This window comes from Rousettus aegyptiacus, unplaced genomic scaffold (genome assembly GCF_014176215.1).
Source record: "Rousettus aegyptiacus isolate mRouAeg1 unplaced genomic scaffold, mRouAeg1.p scaffold_m13_p_3, whole genome shotgun sequence".
NCBI classification, from domain to species: domain Eukaryota; kingdom Metazoa; phylum Chordata; class Mammalia; order Chiroptera; family Pteropodidae; genus Rousettus; species Rousettus aegyptiacus.
This window is the reverse complement of record NW_023416306.1, coordinates 48,143,693-48,167,541: the sequence shown is the minus strand read 5'-3', so window position 1 is coordinate 48,167,541 and position 23,849 is coordinate 48,143,693. Positions and strand designations below refer to the sequence as shown.

General features: G+C 37.5%; 1 protein-coding gene across 1 annotated transcript in view; it reads left to right on the top strand.

Moving 5' to 3' along the window:
- The window catches only part of LOC107507277 (histone-arginine methyltransferase CARM1), a 223,924-nt gene that overhangs the window by 93,733 nt on the left and 106,342 nt on the right, over positions 1-23,849 (top strand). The window contains exons 3-4 of the mRNA XM_036239518.1: positions 16,259-16,365; positions 17,177-17,281. Coding sequence (XP_036095411.1) covers positions 16,259-16,365; positions 17,177-17,281 — 212 coding nt within the window. The remainder of the gene's footprint in view (positions 1-16,258; positions 16,366-17,176; positions 17,282-23,849) is intronic.

Below are 23,849 nucleotides of genomic sequence, written 5' to 3'. Positions count from 1 at the left end.
ATTTATTGTATTCTTCAGCTCTAGAATTTCTGTTTGATTTTTTTTTATGATTTCTACCTCTGTTAAACTTCTCATTTTATTGAGAAGTTTATTGTTTTCCTGATTTCACTGTATTGTCTTTCTGTGTTTTCTTATAGCTCAAGTTTCCTTAAAACAGCTGTTTTGAATTATATACTAGGTGATTCACAGATCTCTGTGTTTTTGTAATTGGTGGCTAGAAGATTGTTGTGATCCATTGGTGATGTGATGTTTTCTTGATTTTTCCATGTTCTTGGACATTTTGCATTGCTATCTTCACATCTGAAGTAGCATCACTTCTTCCAGTTTTTAGTAACTGGCAGAGAAGCACCTTCCGCCAGCCCTGCTAATGATTCTGACGCTGTCTCAGAACTATGGATACAACAGCTCCACTTTTCTTGTTCCCTCTTGTGACAGAATTCTTAGTCTTAAATGCCTTCTCTTCATGCTTCAGTGCACCAGGCTGAGTGCTGACAGTCTCCCACTGTTTTTCCAATGGTGGTACTAAAGCTTAAGTTTGTGGTTTCTCCTTGGCATGCAGATTTGGCCAACTTTTTGTATATGCTCACCAGCTGTCTGCTTTCACTGCCACCTTTAGGAGCTTACATAGAGAGCTGGCTACAGGAAGGAGGTGTATGTGGAAGAGGTGTGCAGAGTGCTGGGGATGGGCCTTTTTGGGGATATCTGCAGGCAAGTTGTTCCCAGTAGCTTGTGGGCAGACTTCTGATGGAGTCCATGATGTAGTTATTAAGATCTGTGTCCCTTTAATGCCCTCCAGGAGTCCTATCTGCTACTCTCCTAGTCTCTTCCCACCTGCCAGTCATGCTGCTCATGATTTAGTACTTGAGGTGAGAGAAAAATGAGCCTCTTTAGTAGTGCCCTGCACACCTATGGAAGCCATGTGCTTACTTACCTGCTCTCACTTTTCCCCTTGGTGGAAATCACGGGCTGAGAAGATCTCTCTTGTCCCTAAGATGTATTGCCATGGGGAGGGTTAATGCAAGTAAAATCAAACTGTTCTTATTATCTCCTCTAATGCATTCCAATTTATATCTTTTTTGCTCCAGTGGTGTGCTGGCACTTCTGTGCTAGAAACCTAGACTTCTACAAAGGCTCTGTCATCCAAAGGTTATTTCTAAGATAGCATTTTCCAGGGATTCCCAGGCCATGACTAAGAGGGCCCGAAGCTGATTCATGGGCCACTTCAGGGTCCTCAGCTGTAACCAAGATCCGTATGTCTATTATCCTCCTGATTCTCTGGTGTGTGATGCTAGACCCCACAGCTCTCATAAAAATACTTTTGTCTGTAAATGGTTACCAAATTGTTATTGTTGGGGATGAGGAGGATGAGAATGAGGGATGTCTTATTGAGCTGTGATGATGACATCACTCTAAACTTGATGTTCTTGTTGCTTTACTGTGATAAATCATACATTGTATAATTGACAGTTACCTGGCTTATACGGACATTGTATAATCGACAGTTATCTGGCTTATATGGATAAGCTAAATTAATTTTTAAATGATTTTTTGGCTAAATTTTACCAGTATGGAATAATAGATAACTAGTTTTCAAAGAAACATCTCCAAAGAAGGACATTTTGCAGTTACATATAGAGAACTCTTTGCTGTAAAGATTTTATAACACTTAAAATCGCTGTGTATACAATCTCTCTGGCTGCAGCCGAAGTCATTTCCCTATGTTACACCTTAATTTTGTCTTTTTCCCTTTTCTTCCAAGCCACCCTCAATTAGTACATAACAGTATTTTCCAATGCGGAATCTTCCCCTTCAGGATTTTACATGTTTTAGAATTTCTTACTTTCTAGAATGCAGAAACTAGTATAGGATGAACATCAGCCTTGCTAATTTGACTCTGAAGACACTGTGTCTATATGTCTCCTTCATCTGTAAAATGGAGATCATCATACCTCTTGGCAATAGGGATTGAATTTAGTGACACCATAAATGTGAAAATATTATCAAATTGAGCAGTTTGCAAATGTGTGCTCACTTTTTAACCATGGCTGAGACTGGTAGCAGAAAGTCTCTCTCTTCCCTGCTCCCGATTGCTCTTTTGTGTTTCTCTCTCTTCGTGCTCTTTCCCCCAGCATCCTCCTCTTTATTTTGGTTCCTGGGCAGCTGCTACTGTGAAGACAGTTCAGCTCCCATCTGCTTTCAGCATATGGGACCAACACTCTTGCTTCCAAAGTTCCTGTATTTGCCGTTCATAGCAGGGTGGAAAGTGAGGCAGAAAATTGCAGAAGGATTTAACCAGTCTTTGTTAAATCTTCGTACAGTCATGATGCAATCAGTAGATCTATCATACATCCATCTCCTAAGATTTTCTACTGAGAAGTTGAGTTCCCATACTCATTTATATGAGTTCAAGGAAAATATAGAAAGTACAGAAGACAGGCCAAAAGGAAATTAAAACAGAAATCTGCATATTATAGGACCCATAGATATTACTCCTGACTCATGGTTTTGGCTTTGAGTATCCTAGCAAAAGAGGAAACACTGTTGATTTACATGATTCCCAATACCCACAGGGGACAGAGCAGTGGCCAGTAAGCAGAATATGTCAAGCAAAGCTTCTCTTGGCATTGAGATCTGAAGAAAATGTTTAAACTGGGTTTCTAGTAAGTTTAAGAGTATCCTTCATCCTAGAGCATCAGGGATCTAAACTTACCACTCAATCTAGAGCTGGATTATGGTTAAAGCTTTGGTTAAGCCATACACATAAAGAGAACTGCCGTTTGTAGTTAAGAAAACATTGAATGATAACCAATATCCCTGGATTTAATTCTTCTGACTTTAGGTCCATGTTATCCACCATTCCATGTGAGGAAAGTACAGATTGATGTCAACCAGGAAACATTCATTCAACTATTGCTAGAATCACTATTTGCTTATAATAGAAGTAGATGTTTAGGTCAGTTTGTTATGAGATGATATTAATGCAGTGCAGTGCTATGGACATCCTTCCTACGTGGCACTGGTCTTCAACTGTAGATGTCAAATTTTTGAGTCCCCTAGATCAGGGGTCCCCAACCTCCAGGCTATGGACTGGTATCGGTCCATGGCCTGTTAGGAAATGAGCCACACAGCAAGAGGTGAGTGGCAGGCAAGTGAATGAAGCTTCATCTGTATTTGCAGCCACCCACAGTGCTAGCATCACTGACTCAGCTCCAACTCATATCATCAGGCATTAGATTCTCATAGAAGCACTGGTCCCTGGTGACAAAAAGGTTGGGAAGCACTGCCCTAGATCATCTGTAATTACAGGGGAATTTAGGGGTAGGTGGATGGTCTAAGAAAAACGCACCTTCACAGCTGAGCTCACACTGTAGGTCAGTCAACAGTTCCATATTCTCGTGAAAATAAGTTGGGGATGATAGGGACTGATTCATAGGACTTTATCTAACAGCTCTAGACTTAGAGTTTGAACCTGCCCTTATAAGTGTCTACACAAAATAGGCAAATGAAGGCATTGCCAAGAAACTCAATTTATTATACAATCTTAAAATGAAACACATGATTGTAAAGATAGCATAATAAATTGTAATTGACTGTCATTTTCCTTAGCTTTTATGATTTCATGGTGCTTACTAATAGAAGGGAAATAGGTGATATTTTAAGTTGCAGACTTGTTCTCCACTAACTTTTGTAATGGATTCTTGGAGATATGGGGGCACAGACCCAAATGCCTACAGAGCCCACGTAGGTCATGCAAATGCATGAAGTGGGCTGGTTGCAAGTAAGAGAGAATGGTGACAGCTCTGGTGTACTGGAAATATTGTATTTATTCATAAAGTCTCAGCAACTACTTTCCTCATGTTAATTGTTGCCACAGAGAAATTCAGACCCATGGATATAATGCTGTACAATTTTAGCCAGATATTCACATTTCCTGTGAGATTTTTCTGATTTTTAAGATATATGATGGCCAAATTTTAAAATATCTTTGGGCTGGATTCAGCCTTTTGTCAGTCATTTCATATCCAATGAATCAGCTATGTAAATGTGAATGAGAAAACAAGAGCAAAGATATTGAGATGAGAACATACATGCACATCCGTGCTTTTAGTCAATTATAGATTTATGTTATTGAGAAAACTACAGTAGGTCCATTTTGCTTTCTTCAAAATAAAGATAGGATTAATTTCTTGTAAGGCAGCACAACTACGTAGAATTATTGTTAAATCTATGTTTGAATCGGAAGAGAGCTAGATCTTAAAGGCTTTATTGCAAAACCAAAAGATGTTACTTATCATCTGAACTGATCTTTTTATGTGACTTGAAATCTTTTTGCCTTGCAACAGGTACAGAATTTCTCAACTGAGTTTATGGGTATTTTTGTCTTACTCATTTACAGATAATATATAAAGAGAAAGCCCAGAGAGCTTTTTATGTCTACTATTATGTTAAGTTTTCACTTGGCAAGATGAAGTGCCTCAAACATTATGTGCTGAAGGCACACGCTGCTATTTCAATTAAAAAAATTTTATGTTAGGTTAACAAAATGAAAATAGACTCATAGATACAGAGAACAAATTGGTGATTGCCAGATGGGAGGGGGATGTAGGAGGTGGGACTGGATCAAAAAGGTAAAGGGATTAAGAAGTACAAATTGGTTGTTACAAAACAGTCACAGGGATGTGAAGTACAGCACAGGGAATATAGTCAATAATATTGTAATAACTATGTACTGTGCCAGGTGGGTACTAGACTAATCAGGGGGATCACCTCATAAATTATATAAATATCTAACCACTACGCAGTACACCTGAGACTAATATAAAATAATATTGAATGTCAACTCTAAAATAAAAATTAATTTTTTAAAAAATTTATGTTGGGTTATATTAATGCTTACTCAAAGTTACAGTATGTTTTGGGAATGTAGGGAGTATGATGGCATAGGAAGCCATAAAAATGTTGATTTAAGTTGTTATACATCGTTTTAAAAACATAAATCCAATCAGATTGGAAAAGTGCCTTTATACCACCTATTTGGGGTTCACCTGTGCTGCTTTACTTGCTGGGAGGCATGCAGAGACTTTGGGAAGCCATGAGAACGAATTGAATAATGGCTCATGCTGCCACATAAATAAATCAATCCCTCTGTAAATATATGTTAAATGTTCTAGAAGGTGCATTCTGGCCTCACTTAGTTAACGGAAGTACTATTTGTCTTTCTACAAGTCTAATGACCTTCAAGTAACCAGGTGGTTTGTGGAATTCAATCTTAATCCTAGGTAAGGTGACTGTGGGAGGGTCATTACTCTCATAGGTTAAACCACAATTGTATAAATGAGACCAAATGCAAATTGACTGATTCATCTCCAGAGTAGAGAAAACCCAAACTGAAAAACTCAGTAAACTGGCAAAAACTCAGGAAAAAAAAAAAAGTTAAGTGGTAGAATTTCTGTTGTAGTCAAGGCCACCTATACAAAGTAGCTCAAGTCAAAAAGAGGAAGTTACTATAAGGAAATGTTTCATGGACGTCGAGGCAGAGGATCAGAGTGTCCTGGAACCATCATGCAGACATTGCTTGCATGGTCTCCCTCATCTGCATCCTTCTGTCTGATCATCTTTCACAGTCGCCTCTTCCTCCTACATTTGACCCAGCATGGTCACCTCCCCCAAGACTACATTATGTTATGACTAAGATGACTCAGTTATTTATCATCCAAATGGGACTCTTTTTGAGTGTGAAAGAGAACACGATCAATAATTTCTCCAGGATAGCAGGCATAAATTGGGCAAAACAAGATGTAGACTCACACCCCTCTTTAGAGCCCAGAGCCAGTCTCTGTTTCTTACAGTGTCTGAGTCTCCTGGTTCAGGCCAAGATACCTTTGGTTAGCAGCTCATTCTTAACTAATCTGCTAGGTGAGATATGGGATTCAACAGTGTAAACAGAACATTAGGAGCTGTGAGCAGGGCCAAATACTCTTAGAGAATGTGGACAGGAAAATAAAGCTGGTAACTGTGGTAGTGTCAGGATTCAACATGTTATAGAACCAGAAATGTTAGATCATTTTCTTTGTAATGATCTTTCACAATAACAGCCAGATGCTGGAAGCAAAACCTGAGTTTAGGCTAGCCAAAGCTCGAAGATTTTATAAGCCAAGAAGTTGAGTGTCTATTTTCCATAGCTCACTGTTCTTCAGTTTGCCCCCTGACGCACATAGATTTTCTCACTCGTACTTCCCCTTTTTTAATGTAGTCTATAATGTTTCTACCTCTCTTTCAGTAGTGGTCAACTGTGGTTTGGCTGCCTTTAATCTACTCACCTTTTCTTTCAGTAACAAAAGCTCGATTTTCCTGCGGGTTTGGATAGGGCTTACTCAAGCCTCGTCAACTGTCACTGATCCCTGGCAATAGCAATTGATTCAGAGTCTTTAACTTGGTTTTATGAGACTTAATCTGGGGCTTTTATTGGACCATTTTGGAAGGACTGGGCTTGCTGAGCTTGTAGTTCTGGAGATGTATCCTTGTCCTGTGATGCTTGTCTTGTCCTGTGATGGGGAAGCTTCCCTGAGCATGAAGCTGAAACAAAAAAATAGGGAGAAAGAAAAAGAGACATAGAAATATGGATATAGTGTGAGAGGGAGGGAGGGAGGGGAAGAGAGAGAGAGAGAGAGAAAGTGAGTGTGTGTGTGTGTGTGTGTGTGTGTATGTGTAGGTCACAGTCATTCTTGAAAATGAAATTTAATACAGGGTTTTTCAGTTTTGTGAGCCATAAAGTTCCTATCTCAATTAAACTTAGTTGAATTTCCACAGCTCGCCAACAGGAGTTTTTACTGATATCCTTTTCTTAGAATCTTGTTCCTGCTCTGGCTTAGTCAGTTATTCCTCTGTCCACGGTTGACCCCTGATCCTTCTACTTATTAGAGATCACACACAGTTCTTAAACCTTGAGCTTTCCTTGTTGATGGGTGGAATGTAAAAGCAAGTCCATTAGGGATTCCACGGGGCCCAGGGACCTGGTTCAATATTCAAACAAATGAACAATCTGTTCTTACTTTTACAAATGGTGAAGCTCACTTATTAATGTTTAGGTCAATGCTGGTTACCTCAGTGTTTAATTCATTTTAAATATGCATAAAAATTGCCTTTGAAATTTGATAAGATCTGTGGCCCAATTGTTTTGTGTAAGATTCTTGGCATTTAGAGATGTGACAAATACACCCCAATAGTCCTCCCCAGTGCTTTGTAGTAATGTTTAGGTTGCACAAAAATAGTGTTAGGTAAGTGTTAATATAGATTACAAATTATAGATTTGGTTGCTAATTGTAAGGTTTTGAAAGAAGAGCAAAGCCAAATAATACATTCTTAGAGCTTATAAGTACCTTTGTTCTAAAAGAGGATGATTGGGCCATTGCTTTCGAAGACTGTAGACAAATCCTTTTTTTAAAAGGAGACAAAGCAATACAAGAGATATTAGCTTAAAAATTGGAGAAACTGTCCATTTTTCTAGTTTTATCATATATGCAATAGAAACCTACAGTGTCTTATAGTAATGTTGTCTATCTATGTTGGGCACTCAGATAATCTAATTTATTTCTAAATCTTTTGCTACTTTACTAAGTAAACCTGCTTATATGAGGGTTTTCGTAGGGCCATCCTTTTGTTAAATTTTACCGAGCACCAGAGTCCCCTGAAAGGATTTATGTTTGGATTTTATTCATTTCTCTACCCTACTTCAACTCCCACCACCTGAGACTGCTATGCCTTTCTCTTAAATGTGTACATGGGCGCGCACGCACGCACACACACACACACACACACAGTATATCCATACAGATAATGACCTAAAATTTAGTTTGCATTTATCTAATTTCAGGAGTTAGGATGAAGATTTGGAAACTTTCTTATGTGAATATTATGTCCCTCTTCATTAAGAGAGAGGGAAGAGAAGAGAATAGTAATGTTGACATTTAGGAGTTCAGATGGTGAATAGATGTTGATTTAAAATTTATCACAGCCCAAAGATAATTTAGTTATAGCAGTGATAGCTAACTAAAATAACTTTGCGATTAATTAAACTTCTCTAAAAGATAGAACAACTGAACCCAAATAGTTAAGTTCACCTCTGATTAGGGAATTAATGAGTCAGTGAGAAAATAAATTCTAGATTCAAAGGTAATCGCTTTGGGAGAACTGCACCAGTCAGGAGATGAGAGTGGAAAGGGATACCAAAGGAAAATAAAAGGGAAGACAGAAAATGGAAGACAGAAGACAGGAAAGGGGAACAAAGAGAATGTGTTCATCCACTCAGTCATTCAGTAATATTTATTGGATACTTATTATGTGCCAGGTATAGTAAGCACTAGGATTTAATGGTGAATAAATCTTTTTACCATTATCGACTCTACATTTTATTGGATAAGACAGAGAAAAAATAAGCAACTAAATAAACAAAATAATACTTATTTTGCCATAGGTTGTGCAGAGAACTAATAAGGGATTGATGGAGAGAAAACCTTTACAGCTGTTGGCATCACATTCATTCTGCTTGCATGATGCCCTAAGACACAATCCTCCTTCTCCAGCTCTTACCAGATTGGAGATATGGAGAATCATTGCAGTCTATCCTAAGCCATATCCATTCCAAGGGGAAAGTATCTAGACCATGAAACCATGAAACTGACTACAGAAAAACAGATAGGTTTTATTACCTTAGGTACCCAGTAAATAGAGCTTAATTTAACAAACTTGAGCTGATGGATTAGAGAGAATTAAAATGGGCTGTTAAAATTATTCAAGATAGCCCAGAAGAAGGTCTACAACAATGTCTAGAGTTTGATGTATCATTATTTTTAAAAAATCTACACTCTATATTGTCAGTTATGGATTTCTGGTATAATTTTGGGACATGTGGCCAGAACAGCTGAGGCATTCAGACAGGTATTACCCTTTCTTGTCACAAAGATGCTAGTATCTAGGTAAATAAACTTTTTATGTAAAGCATCACAGGCAGTATCACTTGTAAATAGCAGCTATTTAAGAGAAGCAAGCAAACAGAAACAGCTTCCTTCAATCTGTTCTTTTAGGAGTAACAAAACAGAAGGAAAATGGCGTACCTCAGTAGTCGTTATTGATTTACAAATATAACTACATACTAAAATTGAAAAGTAATGGTTTGTCAAGAAAAGACCTAAATCGAGACTGAGAATCAAAAGGAAAATAAGCCATGGCTATAGCATGGAACTTCTATGTCCTTAGTTAATATCTATATGATACAGAAAATTATGTTTATGTACTTGAGGCTAAAAATGACAAAACATGATGCTTTATAGGCATAGTGGTTACAATGGCAGTTCTACCAGCCCATCCCTTTGAGAAACAGTATGGAAAAATAAATGTTCTTTGAAAGGAGTTCCCGTTTTACTCATAATCCCTGCTGTGTCAGACGGACTTGGCTTTTATTAGTAATTGAGGGTGGTTTCCCATCCTTATAGACTCTGCCTCTGTGATCAGACTTTTGGGAAATACTTTAGAGAGACTTCTTTATTCCAGAACAGAGGTTCTGACCCACATCATCCCACCTTTTCTGCCCTTGGCAGCTGAATGAGTCAGTATGCAAATGTGAACATCCATTTAGACTTGATTATGCTCTAAACAGCTGGCCTTTCTTTCTCTCCTTTGGGAGCCATCCTGGATCGACAGAATTAATGGCATCTTACAAACAAATGGTGCCTGCAGACCAAAAGGCTCCACCATCCCGAAAAAATTATACTCCTTGCAGAAATGTTCTCCAAAAGCAAAATTACCTGCAGGATTTAAAGATCCCCTCATTTATCTTACCAAACGTCCCTCCCCATAGTTTGGAGAATTAGGGGGAAGACAGGTTATCATTGCTGCATCTCATTTTGCATTCTCCAGTGAACGTTGCCATAGATTGAATGTTTGTGCCTCCCTCCACTCAAATTCATATGTTAAAACCTAATCCCCGATATGATGATATTTGGAGGTGGGGGGCCTTTGAAAATGATTAAATCATAAGAGTAGAGTCCTCATAAATGAGATTAGTGTCCTTATAAAAGAGACCCCAGAGAGCTCCCTGCCCCTGTCCATCCACCATGTGAGAACACAACCTGAAATCGACAGTCTGCAACTTGGAAGAGAGTTCTCTCTGGACCCCAACTATGCTGGAACCCTTATTTCAGACTTCCAGCCACCAAACTGTGAGAAATAAATTTCTGTTGTTGATAAGTCACCCCGTCTATTGTTCTTTGTTGTAGCAGCCCAAATGGACGAAGACAATGCCTTCGTGGCTATTAGAGTCCATCCTGGAGGTGGAGGGGAGGGGAGAGATCAATAATTAAATTTCTTTCCTTTTTAAATTCCGGTGTTTTATTATTATTATTATTTGTTGTATCTTTATGCATCAAATGGAAACACAGACATTTCCTTTACTTACAGACATTTAGTTAACCATTAAAGGTAAGGATGATGTGTGAAGAAAACATCCATTCTCCTGGCAGCCACTGTGACAGAATTCACCACCGCCAGAAGTTAGTGATGCTGATTCCTGGACTTGCTTCTGATTGCCTAAATTCTATAAATTCATCTCAAAGTTCTCAAGATGAAGACCCTGATTTTTGTTATGTCAAATATGATCCCTGTGCCAGGATTATAGAGTTATGACTGTAGTGTCTATAAAGTAATATATTTTTTTTAAATAGAAAACACAGTAGAGCTGATACATCCAAATTAGTACTTATTTTGGAAGGCTACTTATGTATTGCATGACTGCTGGTTTAATGCAAAACTTCATTGAAGGTTCTCCTTTACATTTTCTTTTGGGGACACAAGGAAATTAGCTGTTACTTCACCTTGGTTTTTAAACAAAAGCAATAGTTTTCAACTTGCCGCACATCCTAATCACTAAATTAGACAGCCATTATTTCTGGCACACAAAAGCTCAGAGTTTCCCCAAAGGTTGGAGACTTTCAACTGACTATTTGTTGAACAAATGAATTTACCATGGACTTTGAAAATCCACATAGCTGAGATGCCCAGGACTCAAATAACTCACAGATGGATGACACAAACCACTGCTGGCAATCTCTGAGAACTCACGGGGAATTTGAGAGGTGCCAGGAGACTGAGGCTGAGTAAATATTCTCTAATATCTTCTTTACTTTTCAGTATGTCAGAATTTGTTTTATTTTTTATTTTTTCGGTGAGAATACTTAAATTCTCTCTTAGCAAACTTCAGTTACAATATACTTAATAGTAACCAGGTTATATATTAGCACCTCATATCTTATTTATCTTATAGGTGAACATTTCCCACAGACCCTTGCTACTGGCAAATATTTTTCTACTCTCTGTTTCTATGAGTTTGGCTTTTTTCTTTTTAAGATTACACATTTAAGTTACATTATGCTGTATTTGTCTTTCTTTGGCTTATTTCACTTAACATAATGGCCTCAAGATTCATACATGTTGTCACAAAAGGCAAGATTTCCTTCTTTCTCATGGCTGAATAATATTCCATTGGGAAAAAAGTACACGCACACATGTATGACCTTTATACCTTCATCCATTGACAGACACTTAGGTTGTTTCCATGTCTTTACTATTGTGAATAATGCTGCAGTGAACACGGGAGGGCAGGTATTTCTTGGAGATAGTGATTTCATTTCCTTTGGATAAGTACTCAGAAGTGAGATTGCTGGATCATATGGTAGTTCTATTTTTAAATTTTTGAAGAGATTTCATGTTGTTTTCTATAACAGTTGTACCAATTTACATTCCCACCAACACTGCACAGGGGTTCCCTTTTCTTCACATCCTCATTAACAATTGTTATTTATAATCTTTTTAATGATAGCCATCATAAGAGGTGTAAGGTGATATCTCATTGTGGTTTTGATTTACCTTTCCCTTATGATTAGTGATCTTGAACATCTTTTCATGTACCTTTTGGCCATCTGTATGTCTTTTTTGGGAAAATATCTACTTAGGTCTTCTGCTCATTTTTAAATTGGACTGTTGTGTGTGTGTGTGTGGGTTTTTTTTTTTTTTGCTATTGAGTTGTGAGAATTATTTCTATATTTTTGAATATTAACACCTTATTAGATATATTATTCGCAAATATATTCTCTCACATAGTAGGTTGCCTTTTCATTTTGTTGATAGTTTCCTTTGCTGTGCAGAAGCTTTTTAGTTTGGTGAAGTCCTCCTTGTTTATTTTTTGCTTTGGCTGCCAAACCTAAAATATCATTGCCAAGATCAATGTTGAGGTTCTTACTCCAATGTTTTCCTATAGGAATTTTACAGTTTCAGATCTTATGTTCAAATATTTAATCTATTCTGAGTTGACTTTTGTGAAATAGTCCAATTACATTCATTTGCGTGTGGCTGTCCAATTTTTCCAACACCATTTATTGAAGAGACTACCTTTTCTTCATTACCTAGTTTCTGCTCTTTTGTTGTAAATTGACTATATATGAAAAAGTTTATTTGTGGACTCTATTCTGTTTTATATATCTATGTGTTTGTTTTTATGCTGATACTATACTAGTATGAATTCTACAGCTTTGTAATATGGTTTGAAATCAGGAAGTGTGATGCTTCCAGGTTTGTTCTTTCTCAGTATTGTTTTGGTTATTCAGAATCTTTTGTGGTTCCATATAAATTTTAGGATTATTTGTTCCATTTCAGTGAAAAATGCCATTGGAATTTTGATAGGAATTGCATTGATTCTATAGCTTGCTTTGAGTATTATAAACATCTTACCAACATTAATTATTTTAAACCATGAACACAGATATATTTTCATTTATTTATATTAAATTTTTTCATCAATGCCATAGTTTTCAGTATGCATATCTTTTACCTAATTGGTTCAGCTTATTCCTAAGATTTTATTCTTCTTATGCAATTGTAAATGGGATTGTTTTTAAATTTCTCTTTATGATAGTTCATTGTTGGTATTTAGAAACAACTGAATTTTGTATATTGATTTTGTATCATGCAATGTAACTGAATTTGTTGATTAATTTTGTTTTTGTGGAGTCTCTTTTATTTTACATTCAATATCATGTCATCTGTAAATAGAGAGAGTTTCATTTTTTTCCTTTTTAATATGGATGCCTTTCATTTCTTTTTATTGACTAATTGATCTGGCTAGGAATTCCAGTATTCTTTTGGATAAGAGTGGCAAGAGTAGGCATTCTTGTTTTATTCCTCATCTTAGAGGAAAAGCTTTTTATCATTGAATATGAGGTTAGCTGTGGTGTTTATTATGTTACATAGCTTGTTAAGAGTTTTCACCCAACAAAGTTTTAAAACATTAAAGTTTTTTAAGTATTATACAATAAATTTTTTAAAGGACTAAAATGCAAATATAGTTTAACAGACTTAATTGTTTTTGACACCCAGTAGAATTTGATAAGTAAATAACTAGGTCCATATTTTGAAGGAACATGGTTTAAAACCTTGTTGAAATTAATATCTACTGAATCTCTGATGTTGCCCCTGAGAATAAATTGGAGAAACAAGAGCACACAGTAAAAGCTAACTATATATTGCTCAGTGAAAAGTAGTTTGTAAAACAGCACAATATTATTATTGTAAATAATTAAGAGATTGAGCAAAATATGTAAAGAAAAATTACTGGGAGATTCTATTTCAATATATTATTTAGTTGTTATATCTGGGAATTATTTTTCCTTCCTGGCTTTCTTTTTTACATTTCTAAATTTTATGATTAAGTTACATATTTTTTTAATTGCAAGAGAATACAAAAAAAAGTGATGAGAACAGAAATATTGATTAATCTATTGATTTCATGTGTGGGATAATGTGAAGGAATGATGTCTCTTTTACTGTGTTTTAGCATTCTTATAATATTAATGTTGCCATATTTATTACCCGGAGTTTTCAAAAATATTTTATCACCAGAATCACCAAGGACACAGTTAAAAATGGATACTGGCCACCACCATTCTGATACAATAAACCTCGTTGGGGCTGGTAATCCAACCTCAAGGAATTGGTTAAATTATGACATATTCATGAGATTCCAAAACATACATCCTTTAATAATGAGGTTGAAGAGATTAATTGGGAAGTCATTCATAATACTTATATTAAAAAATATGGTTACAAAATAATGATACAATATTGTAAAGAAGAGGAATTTTTACATGCGTGCACACACTCCTCCTGAAAGAACATATACCAAAATGTTAACAATAATTAATAACTTGTACAATGGGATTATTAGTTTTATTTTCTTTATCATTCGTTGCCTTTTTAAAACTTTTAAAAAACATTTTATGTGTTTGTAATTATTTTAAAATCTTTTGCATCCTTTTTTTAAGTAAAAGTATAATTGCAAAAGATGAAGAATTGATATGAAATTTAATAGAGATAAATTTTTAACCAAAGAACCATTCTGTTTTCATAAAAGAGAAATACACATGGTAACATTAGCTAAGTGAGGGTTTATAAATTAGAACAAGCATTTAGAAGATAGTGAAACGTTAATGTTCAGGATACATTGTAAACCTAATCTTGATTTGTAGTTCCAACAAGAATCCCTCCCCTTATCCAACTCCAAATTTCTTGACAGTAGATGACATTCCACTTGAGTAGAATGGGAACTCATTAGGTGTGTTTACATATTTATTCTCCAATAAGATTTTTTTCAAACTATCCCCACGTGGATTAGCCCTAGGGCTTCACCAATTGAAAATAGTGTCATCAGTTCATTAGTCATTTCCCCAAATTTACATTTCAGACATATTTACTGGGTGGCTGCTGCAGTAACACCATGTCTTGAAGAATAGAGATAAATAAGGCTCAAACCCCTAAACTATGCCCTAAAAGAGTTGATATAGAGAGATGAGCATTTTAAAAAATTGATAAATTCAGTAAAATATAATGGTAGGCTAAAAGTGTGAGATTAGAGCAAATGTTCCCATCTCTAGCTATACATGAAAACAACTCTGGAGGCTTTTGAAAAAATAGAGATCCTTGTCCGCACTACAGTGTGGAATTACCAGGTGTAGGATGAGAATCCAGCATCCAGATTTAAAAATTTCTTCCCAGGTGATTCTGATCTATAGCCAATTGTTGAGGCCCACCGTATTACAGTAATTAATTCTGCCTCTGGGTGTTCCAGAACACAGCAATGAGGAAATGCTGGTTGAACTGAATCTTGGAGGATGAATAGGAGTTTAATGTCAAAAGGTAATCTGAACAGAAGAGATGGGGGTTTTCAATGTCAGGAAGCCAGGACATGACCAGGAAAATCTGGGAATCTGTATGTGCTTCAGCACAGTGGAGTGCCCAGGGCATAGTGTAGGTCATGAGTGTGAAAGGATTAGCCCTGGAGGGTACCCAGGCAGGGATGGAGAACGTGAGGGGCTAGAGTTCTTGGTGAACAGAAAGTGCTGAGCATTAGGGATCCAACATGGCTGGAAGGGAAAGACCTGGTCACATCCTAGTGGTGGAGAAGGAAGAGGTCACAGGCAGTGAGGACCACTGGGCAGGATTTGAGAGAGATTTCTAAGGCAGAAGTCACCAAATTGGACAACTGTGCATGGTGTGTTATCTATTAGTAATATCATTTCTGATATTTTTTTGAGCCTTCACTTTTGTATTTTTTTAGCCTTAACTTTTTTATTTTTTTTCTCAAATAGTAGAAAAACATCCCTAGCTATTTTACCTTTTCTCTGTATGTCTAAGAATACTAACTGGATAAAAACCTGTCAGTATGATAATAAAATGAGATTTTATATAGATAGATAGACATAAATATATAGATAGATGTAGATATAAATTTACATACACATATATTTTGTATTCATATATATATACACACGTACACACGCATGTACATACGTGTGTGCATATATAATTTTTATCATCGACAATCACCTTCGCTAGAGCATATACTGAGAATAAGCATGGCAGCTTTACGAGGACTATGCTGAAAAAATTTGATAAGCCTAGTTCCCGTCTATGTTTCATTACTCTCTCTCCTTGATATTTATGAATGCAAATATGTCTGACAAGTATAAATAAGGATGTCACACCTCAGAGTAGTACCCATTTCCACCTTGCCATTTATTATCATGTGTGTGTTCAGAGATGAACGTGCTGTTTTAATCTTCCAATATTTTTTCAGTTTGAATTTTATACAGGGCAGTGATGAGTTCTGTAGTTTCCAAGGTGTAGAAACAGATTTGCTACTTCCTCTTTGCAGAATTCAACGCATTTTCAGATACCTTGAAAAGATGCCAGAATGAGAAAAAAGAATACTCGGTGTTCAGCCAACGGACAGAAGAGGCATCCGCTGCACAGTATTTCCAGGTCAGGGAAGTTGCCCCACGTGGAATTGACTTGTTTCAAGGTGACACACCTGGGCAAGGTGGTGAGTAGAGGAGAAAATTGGTATTGTACTACAGTGGTTCCAAAAGTGTGGTCCCTTGACCAGCAGCAGCATCACCTGGATTGGAATCCTCACTCTGTCATTTATCAAGTTGTCGGGACTGGGGCAATTTTCTGTATCTTTCTGGGTCTCAGTTTCCTCAGCTGAGGAACATAATTCATCTGATCATTGTGATGATTTAACTCAATTCGGGGATGTATGTGAAGCACATAGAAAACACTACCTAATGGTGACGGCTGCATTTATGATATTTATTACTGTCAATGCTCATAGATTTGTATACACTACATCACCCAACTGACTCGCCTTATTGGAATTATCACCATCACTATCTTCTGCCCCACCTCCACCTTCACCCAAGAATCCTGTCCAAGACCTATTTTTCTCTCAAGGCCACTGAAACTTATTAAGGTCATCCCTTTTGGCCTCGGCCCCTTTCTTTTATTTCTGTTATTCTTGATCTCTGGTCTATCATAGCCTCTGCTTTAGGAAGGGGACCTGAGCACTTACCTGTTCAAGATCTAGGCTTGAATAAGGAGCAGCAGTCAGAAGTCTGGGGTCTACTTAGAGTTCTAACCCAATGTAGACAAGTCACTCCATCTCTCAAAGCCTTAGCCAACCTGTGTGTTAAGCTAAGCCTGCCTTGACCAAGGTGATTCTAAGACCTAGATGCTCATGGAGGTGCTGCCTCATGGGTTGTTCACTCTCCCTCTCCTTCTCTTTCCCTTACAGTTTTATGGCTGCATTTCCCAGCAGCAGAACATGATGCAAGATTTTGTGAGGACAGCCACTTACCACAGAGCCATCCTCCAGAACCACATTGACTTTAGAGATAAGGTAACACTGGCAGCTGGTTCTAATCTTAAACCATTTTAAGAAGACTGGTCAAAAACTAGAATAAAAATTAAGCTTTAATAGAATTACCATGTGACCCAGAAATTCTACCCTAAGTACATACTTCAAAAGAATTGAAAGTAGGTATTCAAACAACTATTTGTATATGGATGTTAAGTCACACTATTCACAGTATCTCCAAAGTGGAAACAATTCAAATGCCCATCAACTTATGAATAAAAAACTGCAGTATAGCTATACAATGGAGTATTATGAGTATTATTTATATTTCTGTTATCCATAAAAAGGAATGTAATGCTGGTATACATTTCAACATGGATGAACCACAAAAACATGCTAAGTGAGAGAAGCCTGTTTCAAAAACCCCTATGATTCCATTTATAGGAAACATCCAGAATAAGCAAATCTGTAGAGAAAAAGCAGACCGGTGGTTCTTAGGGCTGCATGATGGGGAAATAGGGAAGTGGTTACTTAGTGGGTACCAGGTTGCCTTTTGAAGTGATGAAAATATCGTGAAACTTGATAGAAGTGATGGGAATACCAGATAGTGAGTGTACCAAATACCACTGAATTGTACACTTTAAAATGACGAATGGTTAATTTTGTGTTATGGGAATTTACCTCAATAAAGAAATTAAACTTTGAGTGCCAGGAACTCAAGAGACTGAATGCACAAGTTTTGGTGCAGAGAACAGCTTAGGAGCTTTATTGCTACATAATGAATACCTCTTATTCTGTCACTTCAGTTTTTTTTCATAGACTCCACAAGTGCCTGCATTTATTTGCTTCACAAAATGGATCTGATTGTTGTTCTTTATTCTCTTCTGAGTTAAATAGCCAAAGTGTCAAAATACTGTACAGTTCATCTCAGATATAAGAGCAGTGGTCAGTGGAATCAGGGATCATGAGATCTAGTTTCACATTTTCCCCCTAACTAGCTGTGTGAGCTGAAGCAAAACAGTAAATTTCTCTGAGCCTCACAATCTGTTCTACTGTCATAATAATTGTAAATTCATTGCCTTTCAGCAAAATATTTATTCCCCAGGAAGGGTGTGGTAGGACATTGAAATAATGACCCTAATGACTCATGCTTCTCTGTGTTCACACATCTATTTGCAAAGTTGTGTAGCTGCTCCTTTTAAATCAAGAGGGAGTCTTATTTTATTTTATTTTATTTTATTTTTTTACCACTTTTCTCTCTGCTTTCTTTGTGATGTGTTTTGATGAGTAGAATATGACAGAGAGATCATTGAATGAGTTTCAGAGCCTAGGCCTTAATGAACCTTGTGGCTTCTGGTCTCACCTTCTCGGAACCCTGAGACCACCATACTTTGAGAAAGCCCAGTCTTTCCTACTGGATGTTGAGAGGTCACATGGAGGAGAACTGACATACTCTAGTCAACAGCCAGCACCAGTTGCCAGACCTCTGAGAGAGCCTATCTTGGACCTCCCAGTCTAACACCTCTGCCCCCCGAATGCAGAAACATGAGTGAATCCAGGAGAGAACAGCAGAGAAACTGCCCAGCCCTCCCATAGAACTGGGAGAAGTAATAATTGTTTCCATTTTAAGCCAGTAAAATTTAATGTGTTTTGTTATGTAGCAACAGTTAATTAAAGCGGAGAAAAGATGCATGAAAAGTAGTGATAAACAGACCTCCAGTTAAAAGTCATTTGGCCCATGGCTTTCCTTCCTCTGACATCTCCATTCTGCTACTTAGCTCATGAAAGAATTTTTGTTTTGGTTATCGTATTTATCGATTCCAGATATCCATTTGGCTCCCCTTTATGTCATCTGTTTCTTGACTGAGACTTTTTTTCCCCCATCGATTTCAGCACTGTTCATGATTACTGGTTGGAGTTTTTTATAATAGCTGCTTGAAAGTTCTTGTCAAATAACTCTAATATCTGTGTCACTGCTGTATTAGCTTCACTTAATTGATTATCTTCTCCCAGGAAATTGAGACTTTCCTGATTCTTAACATGCCCCAAAATTTTGGATTGTATTTCATACATTCTGAATATTAGGTTATAAGACTCTAGGTCTTTTTTTAAAGCTTATACTTTTGATATTTGGGGGGTTGCCTTGCTAAGTTCCTTCCTCTCCATGATCTCTCTAGTACTTTTTGGTTCCTTGGTACCACTTTTCAGTCTCTGAGCCAAAAAGTTCATTCTGCTATGCACTTCCATGACTTTGTCTACATATTAGTGAAAGAAAGGACAAAGAGAAAAACAGCATTGGGGGTTGACTCCCACCTTTGGGAATGATGGCCCCATTGAATGCAGAAGAAGGTACTCTCTCTCATAGTGTTGACTCCTATAAGCTTATGTGATGCCTTGACTACCACAAGATTGCTGAGGGGTAGAACATAGAAAAGAGAAAAGGGAAGGAGAAGAAAGGAGGGAAGAGGGGTGGGCTGAGAAAGGGATAAGAGGGACTGGGAGAGGAAAAGAGGAATGAAGAAACTGAATTTCCACACACTCTCTGAGCATTAGGACTTCCCCTTCCCTATGCTGGAGCTAGAGCTGGAAGGCATCTCCAAGACCTCTCTTGTTTGCACACTGGGGCCCATTTTCGATGTGTCTAGGTCAAGTCATGGGTTGAGGGTAAGGGGATGTGGTTCGGGAACATTTCACATTTTGGACTTCTTCCCCAATCTACCTGATACGATGTACTTTTCAAAGTCTTCAACTTCTTCAGGTTTTACAGCTGTATTCAGTGGGAGAGATAGGATGAAGTAGGCTTTCTCTGACTTACTCAAGACAGTGCATGTTCTAAAAGCCAAATCTAGGTACTCAGGGGTGACAGTGATGTCAAGAGACAAAAGTAAAACCAGAAATGGCTATGTTTGGCTGAAGAGTCTTATATGTCTTGTCATATGTCTTGAGGTGCCAGGACCCTTGCGTTGCCAGTGGGGCATGCTTGATTATAAAGTAAACATTCCTAATGAGGATTACCTGGTTATGGCAGGTAGGCAGGATGAGGATAGAGGAGAACAAACTTTTGACAACTTGTCTAGTCTTCAATATTGTGGGTAAGCAGTCTTATTAACCTAAGGTAGGTTTCTTGCCAATTAAAAAAATAAATAAATAGATTCAACTCTCAGCTATTGATTTCTTTTCCATGGGTTGAAAATATTTTCTCTAGGTAATAGTTTTATTTAGGGAAATTTCTCTTTCTCTGAAGTTGCTTAATTTGAATCTATAAACTATTTTCTATTATCTGTAATGTATTTTCTATATTATCTATAATCTAATTTTAATTCTGGTTACAGATCTAAAGACCACTCCCAAAACAACGAATTATAGTAATAATTCGAGTTAGATGGTTCTTTCACAGAATTTCACATAGACTATGTCACTTGACCATTTGTATATCTTTTCATCTATAAAAATAAAAATATTGACCAGATCGTCTTTAAGGTCAACCCCAGCTCTAACCTCATTTGATTCTACAAAATATTCTTTTCCTGCCAGCCTGAAATGGGTCTACCGATGAAATAAAATAGGCATCCATCTGTTGGGATTTACGAAGGTGATAATTAATCACATGGTTGATAATTAAATCCCTTTCCCCCTCTAAGTTCTGAACCGACATAGAAGTAGACACAGATGTCAGAAAAAAATCACATTAGTTTATTGTTGGAAATGTTGTTTGGTGAAAAGGGCTTGGACTTGTGTCCAAATGAAGCTTCCTACTCAGTTTTTCTCCCAAACGAAAAATTTTTACCCACTTGTATGCTAACAACTGGTCTCCCCAGACAAGTCCAGAGTCTGCCCAGCAAGCTTCCACACGGGGACTCAAGAGCACATGCTTGGGTAGGAAGTGGGTAGACTGGCCCCTTCCAAGAGCTGGGACTATGCACGCTCAGTTCTATTTCCCAGTCAGATGGATCACTCCTGTTACGAGGAAAAAGAGAAAAGGTGGATGACCACAAAAGGAAGAGGAAGCAAGCTCTGTCCTGGCTCTTCCTATAAGGCAGCAATCCCACTATGAGAGCTCCACTTTTGCTATCTAATTACCTCCCAAAGGTGAGATCATCAACTACCATCACACTAGGGATTGGAATTTCAACATATCAGTTTTAGAGAGCAAACATTCAGTCTATAGCAGTTTTATTTGATCTTTATTACAACTTTATGAGATTAATACTAATATTTTTACCATTAGGGAGATGAGAGAACTGAGGCATGAGAATGTTGATAATTCACCCGATTTAGTACAACTAGTAAATGAAAAGGCCAGGATTTGAACCCAATTAGTCCTACTTTATAGCCCACACACATGACCTCTGAAATGTAATGATTCTGTGAAGGTTGGCTAAAATTGCCAAAGGAGACTTGTGTTTTTCTGGATTTAAGGATAGGGTAAAAAACATTGTGGTTTCTTAAACATCCTTCTGAATGTATGAGACAGTATTGAACAATGGTTATGTTCATGAGTTCTGGAGCCATACAGCTGAGTTTAAACACCAGCTTGGCTACTTACCATGTACCTGCCATAGACCTTTGCCCTGTTTGCCTTGAGATCTTGGGCAGGTTATTTACCATCTCTGGGCTTCAATCTCCTTACCTGTAAGAGCAGTGGCTACTTCCTAGAGTCTTTACAAGGTCAAGATGATACAATGCATATGAAGCACGTAGTATATGGCTCATATAGGAACTCAGAACATCGTAGCAAGTATTATTATTGATGGTCTTGGGATGGCGCAGTAGTTTCCACCTCTGCTATAATTTTAAATCTTTCAAATTTTGATTTTTCATTCTGCCTCCTTCATACTTGGCCAGAGCACTGCGGGCTGAGAGCTCCATTTGGAATCCATTCAGGAAACTGACCCTGCTGGAACCCTCCCCACTCCCCTCCTCGGAGTTTCTGTTAATTGCCATCTGGCTATTTTTAGTTTCTTCAAGTATGTGCTGGGTACAAGCAAGGAAAGTTCATCCTGCTGAGGGTGTGGGGCTGTGTGAGCTGTAGGGTTTTAATTTGGAAATGTTTTGACACTTTGTTTGTCAGGGCACCAGTTGCCGGAAACTTGTGAGAATAAGCAGGAGCCGAGAGCTTATTATTTTTTTAATCAACGTTTTCAGAAGAGAGAATTCCTAGCCACGACAGCTGCTTAGTACATCCAAATGTGAGGCTGGCTTAGACAGAAGGGATTCAGGGATTTGAAATCTTCAGAGAAAACATAAATAACAACAAACATGCAAAGCAACCTGTTCAGATTGTCAGCTGACATTCAGATTTGCTGTCCCCGAAGCTCAGGCTCTCCTGATGTGTTTTCTTTGGTGTGGGCTTATCTGTTCGGTCAGAGCTTCTCGAATTCATCTCAAATCCTGCTGTGAAATTCTCCTCCCACTTTAAAACACTGCACACCCTTGGTTAACCTGGCACATTCATGGGACCTGACCTTGATTGTCGGTGGGAATAAAGGCTACAGCACAGGCCTGCCAAATTGTTCTGTCCGCATGTGATGAAACAGTCTTGCTTCCTTACATTTTTTTTTAACATCTTTAATGAGATATGAATCACATACTAAAAGCTTTGCATATTTAATGCATACAACTTGTTGGGTTTGGATATATGTATCTATCTGTGAAATCATCGCCACAATCTATGCCATAAACATATCCATCACATCCAAAAAGTCCCCCTTCCCTCTATTATTATTATTATTATTATTATTATTATTCCTCTTCATCCTACTACTACTACTACTACTACTACTACTACTACTACTACTATCTTGTAATTAGAACACTTAAGATCTAACCTCTTAGGAGACTTTTAAGTACGCAGTATAGTTTTATTAGCTCTAGGTACTAAGCTTTGCAGTAGATCTCTAGGAATTAAGAACTGAATTATTCATCTTGCATAACTGAAACTTTGTACCTTTTGTCTAATACTTTCCTGTTTACCTCTCTCCCTTGCCCCTGTCAACCATCATTCTATTCTCTGCTTCTGTGAGTTTGACTATTTCAAATACTTCATTACAAATGAAATCATCCAGTATGTCCTTCTATGTCTGACTTATTTTACTCGACATAATGTTCTCCAGGTTCATCCATGTTGTTGCATATGGCAGGATCTCTTTATTTAAGGCAGAATGATATTCCATTGTATACATGTACCACATTTTCTTTATTCATTCTCCAAATCCTCCATTTCTTGCCTCCTAGGCATTATTATTCATGCAGTGACAGAATCCTTGTTCAGAGCTGTGTAGGGAAGTGAGGAAAAAACATAGCTCATGATTCTTGCTAGGTGCTTTGTATTTCCTATCTCATGTAACCCTGGCATATTAGGATTATTAGCTGCTAGCATCAGAAACCAACTCTACTAATTTAATTTAAAAAAAATAGAGGAAAAAGAATTTCCTAAAAGGACATAGGAACATTGGAGAACTAGGCTAAGAAGCTACAAAACCAGAAATGATTTCCAAAACAATGCTGCAGAATTTGACCTTTGAAAGACAGCAGGGCAGCCAAACATGGGCACTGCATCATGCACAGCCTTTGTACAGTGCTACCCTGAGTGCTGTCCTTAGAGCCTCTC